Below are 13404 nucleotides of genomic sequence, written 5' to 3'. Positions count from 1 at the left end.
AAAATATGCAAAAGTTCAAGATCGAACATAACATCATTACAACAATTTCTTAGAGCACTGACAATCTAGTATTCCAGCGGGTGATTTATACGGGCCCTTTGAACCTTGGCTCACGAATTTCAGAACATGGTGAATAAACATGTATATGTGTTTGAAATCCACAGCATTTTAACATTTACTTAACAGGGTTCCAAGGACGCCTGGGAGAAGTTTCCAATTGCCTAGTTGATTCAGTAGGCGCTATTGCTTAGACATGTGAAGCAAATACTTAGCAAATGTTTTAGGAATTTGTAACTGAGTGTACTCTGCTTGTATAGCTCAAAACCCAGGCAGCTTGTCGTAGCTTGAATCTTAACTTCATGCCAGTTACACAACGAAGATACAAGATTTTTTTCACTGGTTAAGAAAGTTACTACCACAAGATAATCCTAAACAGTCAATTTAAAGGGCATATCTTGGTCAAAGATTTGGGATGAGATCTTCTGATGAACTCTGAGAGAGGGACTATGAAATAGCCAAATGAGAGGAACTGGAATTAAAGCACGCTGAGGGGATGACATCCTTCATTGGCTTGTTAGGGGCAGTGTTACCTGAGACCCCCCATGGGCCCACTCGCATTGCCACCTCACCATAATGTCATGCCCCTGCAGGCGACGGGCGGGCAGGGCAAAGCAGCCGCGCCGAGGCATCATTCAGGTTCATTGCTCTGCAGACCAGTGCACCCACATTTCTCCACGCTGCAATGCATTTGTAAATTGTGCCAATTGAGGTGCATGCAAAAATTGTTTTTAGGAAAACTTCAAGAGGTTAGAAATGAATGCATATTTTCTACCTAGCCTGCACAATCTTTCATTGAAAGCTGCAGCAAGCATTACGAATTCTCATGGACTGGCACTAGGAACACAAGGACTATATTCTGGAAATACTCCTGTCACCTTTCAGCATTTCACTTTTCCTGCCACAAATCTATAAATTCCCTTCTTTTTTCTGTTTAGAAATGGGATTTTAGGTAGAAGGGGTCAAAATTATGTGAAATAAGTTTCATTAAAAAAAACCCCAAAACTATTTTATACAGACTTTTACAGTACAATGTCACATAGGGAATGTTTTTATCCATCAGAGTGACTTGGTCTGTGTCTCACACATCCATGTAATGTCTCAGCAGCACTTCCATTTTTCTTTCTAAATTATCATATAGAAAAAAAATCAATGCAAAAACATTCCACACAAACTTTGGCAGATGCAAATGCATTGCACCAAGAAGGAAGAAAATATTAAAAAAAGAACCATTAAATGACTGTGAGGAACTGGACAGTCCATTCATGTCCAGCTTTTCCTAGTTATGATGCTAGTTATTTCAGATCTCTTTAGGAAAGCTTGATTCCAAAGACTTTGATATGAAATACCTTTGATCTCCAATTATTAATATTTCATAATATTAGAATTTATTGCAGCATGTCATTAATCATGACAATCTCAAATCTGTTTATTTGAAAGTTAGACCTTTCAGAACTATTCCCCAGTGGAAAATCAACTCATCTTTCATCGGCATTTAATTGATGGACAACCTGTTTAATCCTGGCTCAATCCCTGTATACTGCTCTTTACAACAGGGTTAACAATGGTGCATTTCTCCCATTCTACTCTTGTCTCACTAGATGGGAAGCTCTTCAGGTAAAGCTGCACTTTATTATGAATATGAATAGTTCCTAGAAAAATAATACTTGGAAACCAGCTGGGGTCACCAGGTGCTTTACAAGTAATGAAGATAAAAATATTTAGATAAAAACTGGTTGGCCTGAACAAGACACCCCCATTTTTAAATGGTTAGACTAATACAAAGGACTGTGGGTATTAATTAAGCTCTCTGGATAGCAGAGACCACCTTGTTCTACGCTGTGACCCTGACTTGTTGGCATTACACCATCTAACCAGGATTACCATGTGAATAGTTGTGTTACTGAATCAGGAACTTGTAATAGCAGTCTGAGATGATTCATTCCTTGAAAAGACTTTGGAGCTGCTCCGTGGTATAACCCCAATTACAGTTCCCTTATGCTGCAAGCCCATTTTTGTATATATCTGCAAGAAGCTCTGTGCCGCCCTCAGGAGCACATGCAGCCCATCCTGCAGCAGTAGCTGTCTCAGCAAAACTGTCTAAAAGAGGAGCAAACCCATCATTCAAACCAATTGACAGGACCTGAGACATGGCCATACAGTCAATGCATCCATGCCAACAGGGCTGACGAAACCCCTTTAGCTGTAGCACAGAGGACACCATGCTTGTTAGCAGCACACAGCGATAAATATGACATTAGGACTCCTACTATTCTGCTGAAGCTCTTCTTCAGTCTGTTAATTTATATTATTAGGACGGTGTCCGTAGAAAGCTGAGAATGTGCCAGAGATTATAAATTTGTCAGACAATTAGTATACATTTCTTTAAATGTATGGTTTGTAAATTATTTCTATTATACATTCATTATTTATTAACTGAGGGTTGTCTGAGCAGGGCTTCATCACTATCTCCATTGGATCCTCCCTGACAGTAGCACACCCAAATTAAGCAATAAAAACATACTTCTCATGCTCATGGCAGTGCTGTCTGCTAAGATCCAGGATGGGGCTGACCATGCCTGGTGCTGAGTTTTGTAGAGGGAATCCTTCAGCAGGCACAAACCAGTACGTCCCTTTAAAGGAGCAGACACTCTGCCCCATCTCTGAGGAAATCTCAAGGCATCATAAGGTATCATGAAGAGAAGAACATGTCTATTGAGGTGAGCAACACATTTGCCATCAAAGGTTCATCGGAAAACAGTGATGAGTATGGACAGCAAGCATAAGGTCCTGGGTAAACAGGGAAAGTGGCACATTCCAGCTGAAAAGAGGCTTGCTTGATAACTCTTTGGACAAAGGAACTAAGCATAGAGAAAGCTATACATAAGGGGTTCACTCTTCAACTCTAAAGCATTATTTTCTTTCTCACGCTCCTTCTACACAAGCCCCTGTTTGGCAACAAGGTGAAGAAACAGCAGCAGGCAGGGACTTGGAAAGCTGGCAGAGACAGCGGTGGGGGCCAGCTGGCAGCAGAGCTTGCTTCACACAGAGTTCAAGCTCGGCTGTTCATATTCCACAAGTCTAGTTACCCAAACCCTCACACAGCCAAATCTCAGCTGTCTCTGTCTTGAAAATGAATCATAAATGCCAGGGTCATCTGTACAATGTCCTCTAGTGCTTTTCCTGCCTACTACTTTAAGAAATCATGCCAAAAGGGTGAAAATAAGGTAAAGAGAATTCCCACCTACCATAGATGTGTTTCATTTCATGCTCCTTTTCATTCAGTTCCCAGAAGTTTTCGAAAATATAGTCAAGAAGTATTAAAACATCATCCCAGAAAGGAAGATGTGGAATAAATCTGAGTTGGGCAAAAATGAGCCCAGTTCCAATCACCTACTGATGTGGTGTGAGGATGCAACTCATGTATTTATGTATTTATTTTAACAGACAGATTTACTCCTTTGCTTTATCTCACCTTCAGAGGCACCACTTGCATCAGAATGGCGAAGTTAGTGAGGTGGTTACAGAGACACACTGAGTAGTTGAGGTCCCCACTCTCACGCACACAACCTTCATTAGACCAAACACCAGTTCCATCACTGCAAAGCACACAAAAATGGAACATGACCTCTATCAAAATGCGTCTTATCAGGTTAATTTCACATGTATTGAACTATACAGGAGATAAAAAGGTTTGAAAGCCATCTCAGGCTGGAGTATCCACAAATACTGCTAGTGTCTTCTCAATTCCACCATGAAAATAGTTAAGGAAAATATTCACCAGAACAGAGCCCAGATCAGACCCCTACATGAACGTCTCTAGAGACGTCTTCTCAGTTTTACAACCAGTGATCAATAACATTTTTCCTTTACATCGCGCAACCCATTTATGGCACTTCGCCTAGACCCAAATTTGTCTGTTCTGAGAACTATAGTATCAGCCAGGTCAATAAGTTTGCAAAAGTCAAAAAAGTAAGCGTATCATATCTGCTGCCTCTTCCTTGTCCACTGTCCCACTCATCTGGTCAAAGTATGTAATTCAGACTGAGCATGATTTCTAGTGACCCACCCGTGCCAACTGGTTGCGCCACTTCATCCCCAGGGGCATCAAGAGCAGCTCCTGCTCCACTGAGGATATGGCCGGGCTGGCTGTGTGGCGCGGTCCCAGGGCTGTGCAGGAAAGTCATCCTCATGAGTTTGCTTCTTCCTGGAGCCAGGGACACCCACAAACCCCTGTGCTATCACAGCCCTGAAGTGGAGTGGGAACATAGAAGCCACAGCCACACATCTCGAGGGGCTCCATGGGCTCAGGCATCGTGGGTCACCCACCCAAACTGCCTGCTTCTTAAGCATTTATTACTTTTGATATTATTCTGGGTCCTGAAGCTAGACTGAGTGATCTATATTTTTCTTGGCTCTTATTTTAAAGATAGGTATTACCTCACCCTTTGGGACCTCCTTGAGTTCTCAAAGAGGGTCTGTCACAGGGCAAAAACCAATTGCTTATTTTTTAACTACCATGCACTAGGGAATAAGACCATCTTGACATAAAACTCATTTGGAAGCACAGCTTTCATATTTCGGTTTCTGTCCTGAGGCAAAGCCTCGAGGGCCCAAGCCCCAATGGAAAACAGTACAGGAACAATGCCCCAACCATATTAATTCGCTTCAGTAAAATCTGTTTCTCATTTACTGTAATTTGTGAGTAACCATAACAACGAGTAACTGCCAACAGCTGGGACAGTTCAACATACTTGTAACAAAACTTCAGTAAAACAATTACAGTGACCTTCCCATGTGCATGCCGGGTAGGAGGGATCCCAGCATTGCAGGCTTACACCCTTACGGCTCAAAAACTGGTAATCCTCATGAAATTAAAAATTCAGTATTTGTATTCGTTGTGAAATGATTCAGTAAGAGCAGCACATTTGGAAATCAAAACCAGAAGAAATATATTCAGAACTAAAAAAAACACCAGCTACTGCTTTTCAATAGATTCTATTTTCTGAGTGAAATTTAAGGTGATATTTGTGCCCCTTTGTTCTCATTTTCATTCAGAGGCATAGTATTTCTTCATTCCATGCATTGTCCAAAATTCACAGCTCTGAAATACTGCTCGCACATGGTGTTGTGACATAGGCACAGGTCCAGTAAAAACAATGGCTCTGCTGGAGGTTTGCCATCTTAAAACATCCAAGCATCTGCCCAAGTGGACATACTCATAAACCAAGATAAGCATGATTTGTATCAGTCCCCAGTTCTGATTCCAAAATTTTTCAGTCTCTCAATTACCTACCTAACATGTGAATAACAAGTCTCCTATTTATGGTAAGAAGCCACCATGAGATCGTGTGTTTTGTAAACCAGTGGCTCCATTTCTTTAACTATTTCCATGAATGAAAGAGAACAAGAAGAATACAGGTAGTATATAGCATCACAAACTGAAGCATAATTTAATTAAAGCAAGTTAAATAATTGGAAATTACACAACATACCTATAGTCCAGAAATGCACAGTAAAGATGAACTCTGTTACTCTTATTTAGTGCTTGGCTGTATTGTCTGGGAGTCTGCAAGAAAGAAAATATAAACACTGAATGAATGTTTAAAAGGACTAAATTCCACTATTCAACTACTTTAAATTCTCGTTGTTATAATAACTTCAATAGATTTATTCTAGATTAACATAGCATAAACTGAAAACAAATTTTGTCAGTCTTCGCGGCTTTAACAAAAACTCCAAACATGCGAAGGCTGGTACTCACTCTTAATTTTGCACACTGGGATTAAACTCGTCACTTTGAGTGAGAGATCTGGGTCCCGTTTAAGTAAATAGCAAACCAGGATTATTTATTGTATATAAGCACAAATATGTGTGTTAATTTTTGCAGAATTGGGGCGTTATTCTTCCGCATATATTTGGCTCCATTGTGGTTTTTTCTCACTGGGTAATAAGAATCTCACATTTTAGGATTAATAACACTGAAATATGTGCATTACAATGACCAGCTCACAGACATTTTTCTTTCCACAATAGTGATTATTTTAAAACATACAGTCAAACTGAAAGAGCAATGCCATAATTCAAGATTTTATTTTAACACACCTTAGCATTATGATGACATTAATTTCTATCTTCTATAAACAGATTCAGCCACTAACTCAATCTTCTCTATTCAGGAAGCTTTAAGAGCCCATTTTCCACTCTGTTACACCAGTTTCTTGACAAAATAATTCAAATTATATTAGAGCGAAAAATAATAGTTTGTTATAGACAAAATATGCAAACTAGCGGATTTCCAGAATCTGTTCAATCCTTTCTAATACATAAAACCCCAAAGTCCACATTGTGTTAGACCCTACCTTAAGGCATTTTTTTAATTACAAGAGCCTTCACCATAAACAAATCGCTGGTGAATTAACAGCCCTCGGATTATTGCAACACAATCCTGCTGTCAAGCTGAAAGATAACCAAGTATTGCTTTCCTTGTTTTAGAGAAAGAAGGAAAAAAACCCCACCGCCTCATCATGCTGAAACTCAACCAAGAACAAGAAGTCCCTGATGCAATTTTCCTTCTCCTCACCCACAAGTCCAACAACCAGCGTCAGGCACAAGGTAGCACAGTTCCCTCCTTACTAGCGATAATAAAGCATTTCTGCTTAACCCAGGACATTCACACATTCGTACTGGATTTCCACATACCACAAGTAGCTATGCTGTAGATAAGGTCATTTACTTCTTAACTCGCATATCTGGATAACATAAATGGAATTTTCTTATCTTTCTAGACAAAATTTCTAGTTCCTCGACTCACCCTGTTTTCCCTAAGCCTTCATCATAGAAACAGCTGAGATTGCAGGTCAGGGACCCACAGGAGCAGACCTCTGTGAAGAGCAAGGATGGACACGTATCTGCCAAGGGTGTCTATTTTCCCCTTTGACTCTGGTGACATCCTGTAGCCTTTTTCCATGAGGGGAGCAAAGCAAATGGTAAAACCTCACACTCTTACAAGTGTGCCACACTGGGAAGTGATAACAGAAAAGATTCATGTCCCCCATCACCAGGAAATATCTCACTGATATAACCCCTAATCTGCTCATACCACTTTCTTTCCAGGAGCGGTGAGAGAGATGTAGTAAAACCAAGTATATGACATTAATTAATAAAGAGGAGTCCTTCCTCACCTGTGAAAGCCCTTCCCCATTGCTGGCTGCCCTGCGAAGGCTCCGTGCAAGGCTTCAGGATCAAACTGGTATGTTCCCTGCTAGATCCATCAATACTGAACCTCCCATTCCTTTCAGAAAGTGCCCCACCATAAGCCTCACCTTTAACAATCGCAGGGGTCCTGCACACCTTCCAAATCACAAACCACCTATGAAATATGGAGTGTCTTTGAGAAACTGCTTCCTTCCCTTAATCCCACCTCTTGCTGCTCAGAGTATTCCTGAAGAGCACTAGCTCAGAAACTGCAGAAGACTGATGATCCATAACCCGCGGCTGGAAAACAGCCTTCTGCAACTTCAGTTAATTTAAAGTTTTGCTGGCAGAGTTCATTCTGGTTTACCGGCAGTAAGGGCACGTAGCGTAATGTTTGCCCATTATCCTGTATAATGTTATGTTCATCATGTCTATAGCTTTCCTGAAGTAAGCAATTTAAGAGAATCCATAGTCAGTTTGTATTACAAATTACTTCACTTGTATGACAGACAAACAGTGGCTAAAAAAAGAGAGAGAGAGAGAGAGAGATCTGCTGTAATAACAGCTAAGATCATACAGTAACTGTCATTTCTGATTTGTAAGATACCTCTAGATAAACCTCAATTCTTAATACACTAAATGGAAAGGGCACTGCAGGGTCAGGTTGGAAGAAGACATAGCACTTCAGTTGTGTATCTTTTTACACAAATAAATCCCAGATGTATGTTTTACCCTCAATTAAGTATCTCTGGCAAGAGACAAATTATTGTTTTTCTCCATCTTTAACTCTAAACACAGAGTCACTCATTTGACAAAGAACTACACCAAGTGAGCCTATACAGTCTCTGAGCTGTCCAGAATTGTATGCGTGCCCACATGAAAAAAAAAATAGATAAATAATGCGTATACAAGAAGGGTCCATACCAATTTGCCTAATGACATCTAAAACATCCCATGTTTTAACACACACGACATAGGTCTCCCAAGGCTTTCCAGTGGCATTTGTGGTAACTCCATAAAACACTCATCTTCTCAGACTTCATTGAAGTTCTGCAACAAAACCATCACTAGAATAGAAAGCCCCTGAACATACAAGAAACTGGCTAAAATGAGGAATAAACCCTCTGATCTTGAACAGCTCAACTTCAAAGTACTTTCTAATCTATGAAGAATGAACTGACTGTACCTCAATACTGCATTTCTTGAGTTAAACTGTGTGTGACAGCTTATATGTGATTTGGATCCTGGAGCACGGGGGATATTGATTTAATGACATTGATAACAGAAAGCTTAATATACAAGTAAGCTTTTACACTAAAAGATTAAGTCACTTGAGTGTTTATAAAAGCCTGTGAAAGGACAGTTTATGCAGCTTTCAGTAGTGCAGAGAGGGAAAGCACCAGCACGCTAAGTAATCTAGGATCCGTGCATACATTCTCCATAACCTAAGTTCTTTTTATCGGTCCTTCTGCATGGAGAGGGGTACGTGCACCTTCTTCAAAAAAAGAATTACATTAAAAGAGGAAAACAACCTCTTGTCACTGAGAGACAGTGCAAATTCTACGTCTGTCTGATGGAGCAGGTATTTTGGGGCAGGACTGTCTCTGTTCATCCTCCCGTACACTAACCACTGACCCAGTAGATCAGTCAGATTTACAAGCAAACCACAGAAACTCCCTGTATGTGTTGAGAGCATATAGAGGATATGCATGGATGTGCGATGGGAATACGCTACTTGCACTGCTGCGAACCAGGCACAAGGCCATGGTTAGAGGGTGAAGAGGCCAAAACAGAGGGGTAGGGGGCTGAAAGGACTGCTGGAAACCTTCAGAAAAACCTAGTGGCAGGAAATGTCGTGAACACAATTGCAGAAGAAAAACAGTCAGCCAGCTGCTGCTGGGAAGGCTTGCCAAGGGAGAGAAGCCAAAGAGAGGGTGGGGTGAACCTTTTTGTGATTAGCTTGTTTCTCCTCCCCTGAATTTAAAAAGCAAGTATTTAGCTACACAGTGGTGGCCACCAAGGGAGGAGGGTGTGCACCTTCTAATTCAGTATGTATTTTTCTCCAATGTGAAAGACAAATCTGTGGGTCAGATCTGCCATGGATCCAAACTCAGTAGCTCCAAGCCCAATGTACTGGATGTTGGACTTCCTCTCATCCAAAGTAGATGATAATTTACCCTCTTAATTTCAATATGGTGTTTGCTTGTCTCTGTTTACAAAATACAGCATTTTGTCTAATTCAGAGATTTTGAAGCCCTGTCTTCTCAACCCCCAAAAATACCATGGATTATTTTGAATGTGCAAGAGAAGGCACTAAGACAAACAAGCCTCTTGTCTGTACGCTTGCATCTTTTGTGTAGTTCACAGCCTCACTGAAATATTCTTACGGGTGTATGAATCAAATGCACTTTTGATTCTGAGTTATGGATTAAATAAGACTAAAATGATGCTTCTAATAGAAGGATTTCCTGTCCTTACAGCACCATCCTGACTGTTAGCATGACCTATCCAGGACCACACGGTTTATTAACTTTCCTTTCCACCTTATACGATCCACTTCTCCTAATTAGCTAGAAAATTAAAACTTTAAGGTACATTCATCTGTTCAGTTCCCTGGAAAAAGACAGACAGAAAGGAAGGGAAAGAAAGAATAATCACCTATTTCTACGGTGGCTATATTGGCTGTTATCTTCCAAGCTGTGAGAAAACTGCATTTCAACAGACCTTGGGCTGAGATCACCCAACTATTTTAATTTAGAGTCTGTTTGACTGATTCACCCTAAGGTGTAACTAGCATATGTAATGAAAAAAATGTTACAAATCGTAAAAAAATGAATTTAGCTTATCAATAGGGAATTATAAAAGCCAAACCTTTAGTTGTTCCATTGTTGTCAACAGAGCTAGGCCAACACACACTTAATGAAGCAACGAGCAAAATACTGCAGGCACTCAGGGTCAACATGAAAGCCTGATGAATGCATTTCATAATGGTACAATCGTACAGTTAAAAAATCCATGATATGGCAAAGGGTGGAAGACAACTATATTAAGGAAAAAAACAGTGAAATATCAGAGGCTATAAAAGCAACTGAAATTAGAAAAGGTTATCACATGTAACTGAATATGGATTGGGTTTTATCCTTCCTTTGCCTGAGGATAAAAATAGTTGACGTATTATTTTTCTGCAAAAATATTGTTAATCGAATGCTATACCAATGGCCTTCCCCGGTTCTCAGACTTCTCCATTTAACAGCTGCTGTATTGGGCAAGCAGTGTGAGAACAAAAAAAGTAATGAAAAAAACCATGAGCAACTGACTCAAAAATGTCTTGGCTGCTCTAGTAGATAGCATTTTTATAAAGAGAGAAAGAAAAGGAGGAGGAAATGGATGAGGAAATTGTCCTGGTACTTTTTTTTTTTTAATTATTGTGCATAGCAAAAAAATTTGATTACTTCTGAATGTGTACAGCATCAGAAGATCTTGCTATTTTTCTTAGACTAGCAAGTCCACATCCCTTTCAATAAAAATGCCATCCTCTTAACAGGATCGCATCTCTCTTATGGCACTGAACAAAAGGGGCTTCATCCAACAGCTGCCAAGACATCTGACCACTTGCAGATCTCAGCGCGGGCTGAGATTGCTGAATGTACTCTAGGTGCAATGTCATGACAGTGTTGAAAGTGTAAGAGCTCTTCTCTCTGGTTTTGGGTGCTAAATAGAATAAAAGTCATTTTTTTTACAAACTGCTTAAGGAAGGCTACAATTTTGGCAACAGAAACTGACTGCAACCTTTGAGTTAAAATTATAATCTCCCTCAAAACACATGCACAGCTCCCAAATGGCTTTTCTTCAATTTTACAGCTAAAAAATTCCCACCCTAACACAGAAGTTACATTCACGTAGATCCCTCAGGCAGTTAACACAGCAGAGCACCAGCGGGCCAGCGCTGAGGCCTGGACTCAGGAATTTCTGAGCACAAAGTACCTTGCTCAGCCTCACTAAGCCACGTATCCTCTATGGACTATGCTTTCATACATTCCTCAGTTTCGAAGATCTCAAATATGTTACAATATGTGTCTTCCCTTTGTCTTTCTCTTTGGCGCGGGTCCGTATGGGCACGGTGAGTGTTTTGTATGTATTTGTTAAACACTGGGCAGTGACGAGTAGTTGCATGCCACATTCTTTCAGCTTGGAAGCCAAAACTATTGAAGATGCAGTACCGCAGTGTAAAACCATGCCAAACTCCCATTGACTGCAATCTGGATTAGTAATACTCACAATATTGTTGTAAATCATGGTAATAAATGAAAAGCACAGAAAGGCTGAAAAATAGCCACAGAGAGAAGGTGGTTCACTTTCATAAGAGATGCATGGAGCTGATTTCAATGGAAAGGATGTACAAATAGAAACTGCAGGATAAGGACCTTTGAAATTCAATTTGGGCAGCAAGCAAGTTACATCAGTAAATATTTGATGTTTAAAAATTTTAAATGCCAGTCAGTGAGAAATGGGGCTCAGTGTGGCAGCCTTTCCTTCTGTGAGCACCAATAAACGCAGGATTGAACTAATGATCTGTATGAAAAGCTGCCTTAATGCTTAAGTGAAAAAATTATTTCTCATGCCCCTTAAAGCACAGTTCTGTTCCACAGAACGACAAAGTGAAAATATTAATATTCTCTCTAGAAATAGCCTTATTTAAGTAATTAGCAATATAGCAGTCAGATGGTTTCGATATGTCCTTACAGTTAAACAGTTATAGCCGTATGTAAGAAAGACATTTGTACGTACACAGCCCTCTAAACCTGGAACATGTTTTCTCACTTCTTTGAGTTTTCGCAAGTCAATTCAAACAAGAGAGCAAGCGAGAGCTAGTTCCTTTCCAGCATGTTATTGATAGAATTGTTTATGCAGAGCCAGGGCCATCAAACTTGTTGGGACACTCCACATTGCCTCCAGCCGACTCGGGGCATAACCTCCAACTAGACACTACCTCTCCAAAATTAGTGAATGCAGTCTGGCTCCAAACAGATCTAATTTAAATCAGCTAATTTAAAATGCACGTTATTTCACTCAAGGTGCCCGTGTTGAAGCAGTTACTCATTGCTTAAAAGACCTTATTTTGTTTTAACGTAATGTAGAGCAGCTTTTCTGCTCTCCCCATCTCCCCTCCCACCCAGCACGCGCTCTGGGCTACCACAACTTCACACCAGGCAGAAGATGAAACCCAGCTTGATTGTCAGGGTTCAAGAAGAGTTTGTCCGACTAGCATATAAATAAATAAAAGGAAATCTATCATTGTTTTCATTGGTAGACCTACCTGAAGTGGAGACTGCTGAGAGGCCGTACACACCAAATCCCATGGGGCCCTTCTCCCCTAGCCAAGATCTCATTTATGTCTTTTATGCTCTGGCCTGTTTTAACACATCTGGGTTACATGGTCCAGGCTGAAAGTAATCTCTGAACACGGATGCAGCAAAGCTAAAAATACAAAACTACCCCAAACCCGGGCATTTGGCCTGGTTCTTCCAGGAAGTAATTCTGTGAGATACAACTTGCCAAGGCTGGCTTTTAATGCAACTGGGTGTTGTGTTCATTCCTTTGGTCCAAGACTGTGTTGCTTTATGCTGCTTCTGCACTCCCAGGCTCCCTGAAAACACTATTTTTAATGCAAATAAAGTCAAATACTTATAAAGTTGTCTGTGCAAAACAGCCACCAGCCTTGCAAAATTCGAGTCACATACACTGCTAGAAGCTTACAGGCCTTTTTGGATACATGAATGAAGTATCTTTGCAGCTTTTCCCCACCCCCCTTATAATCGGCATAATAAAGTAGATTGCTTGGTCATGCGGATCCAAGTTCATGACAACTTTCCAAAACTGCTTAGTGAAATAGATGACAGTGTCTTTTGTTAAGGTTTTTTTCTTTCATTTTGCTGTGCCTTTTTCTGCTACTCTGCATTATTATATTAAAAATGTATCGCTTTGCTAAAACAAGAAGCAGATGTTCCTCCTATACACCCTTTCTTAATCTCCTCTAATTTTCTTAACTCCTGTGAAAGTACCGCTAAAGGAAAACAATTGGTCTGATTGATATTGAAAAAGCTGTTTAAAATTGAACACGTTTTCTAATCCAACAGAACCATAATGAAA

The 13404-nt window shown here is 40.3% G+C and overlaps 1 protein-coding gene across 2 annotated transcripts in view; it reads right to left on the bottom strand.

Moving 5' to 3' along the window:
* The window catches only part of ADGRD1 (adhesion G protein-coupled receptor D1), a 156278-nt gene that overhangs the window by 67526 nt on the left and 75348 nt on the right, over positions 1 to 13404 (bottom strand). For both annotated transcript variants that reach the window (XM_063351376.1, XM_063351377.1), the window contains 2 exons: positions 5553 to 5626; positions 3533 to 3656 (listed from right to left, as the gene is read on the bottom strand). In XM_063351376.1, coding sequence (XP_063207446.1) covers positions 3533 to 3656; positions 5553 to 5626 — 198 coding nt within the window. The remainder of the gene's footprint in view (positions 1 to 3532; positions 3657 to 5552; positions 5627 to 13404) is intronic.

The sequence above is a fragment of the Chroicocephalus ridibundus genome, chromosome 13, assembly GCF_963924245.1.
Source record: "Chroicocephalus ridibundus chromosome 13, bChrRid1.1, whole genome shotgun sequence".
Taxonomy (NCBI): domain Eukaryota; kingdom Metazoa; phylum Chordata; class Aves; order Charadriiformes; family Laridae; genus Chroicocephalus; species Chroicocephalus ridibundus.
The sequence above is the reverse complement of the archived record's forward strand: the minus strand, read 5'-3'. Positions and strand labels throughout refer to the sequence as shown.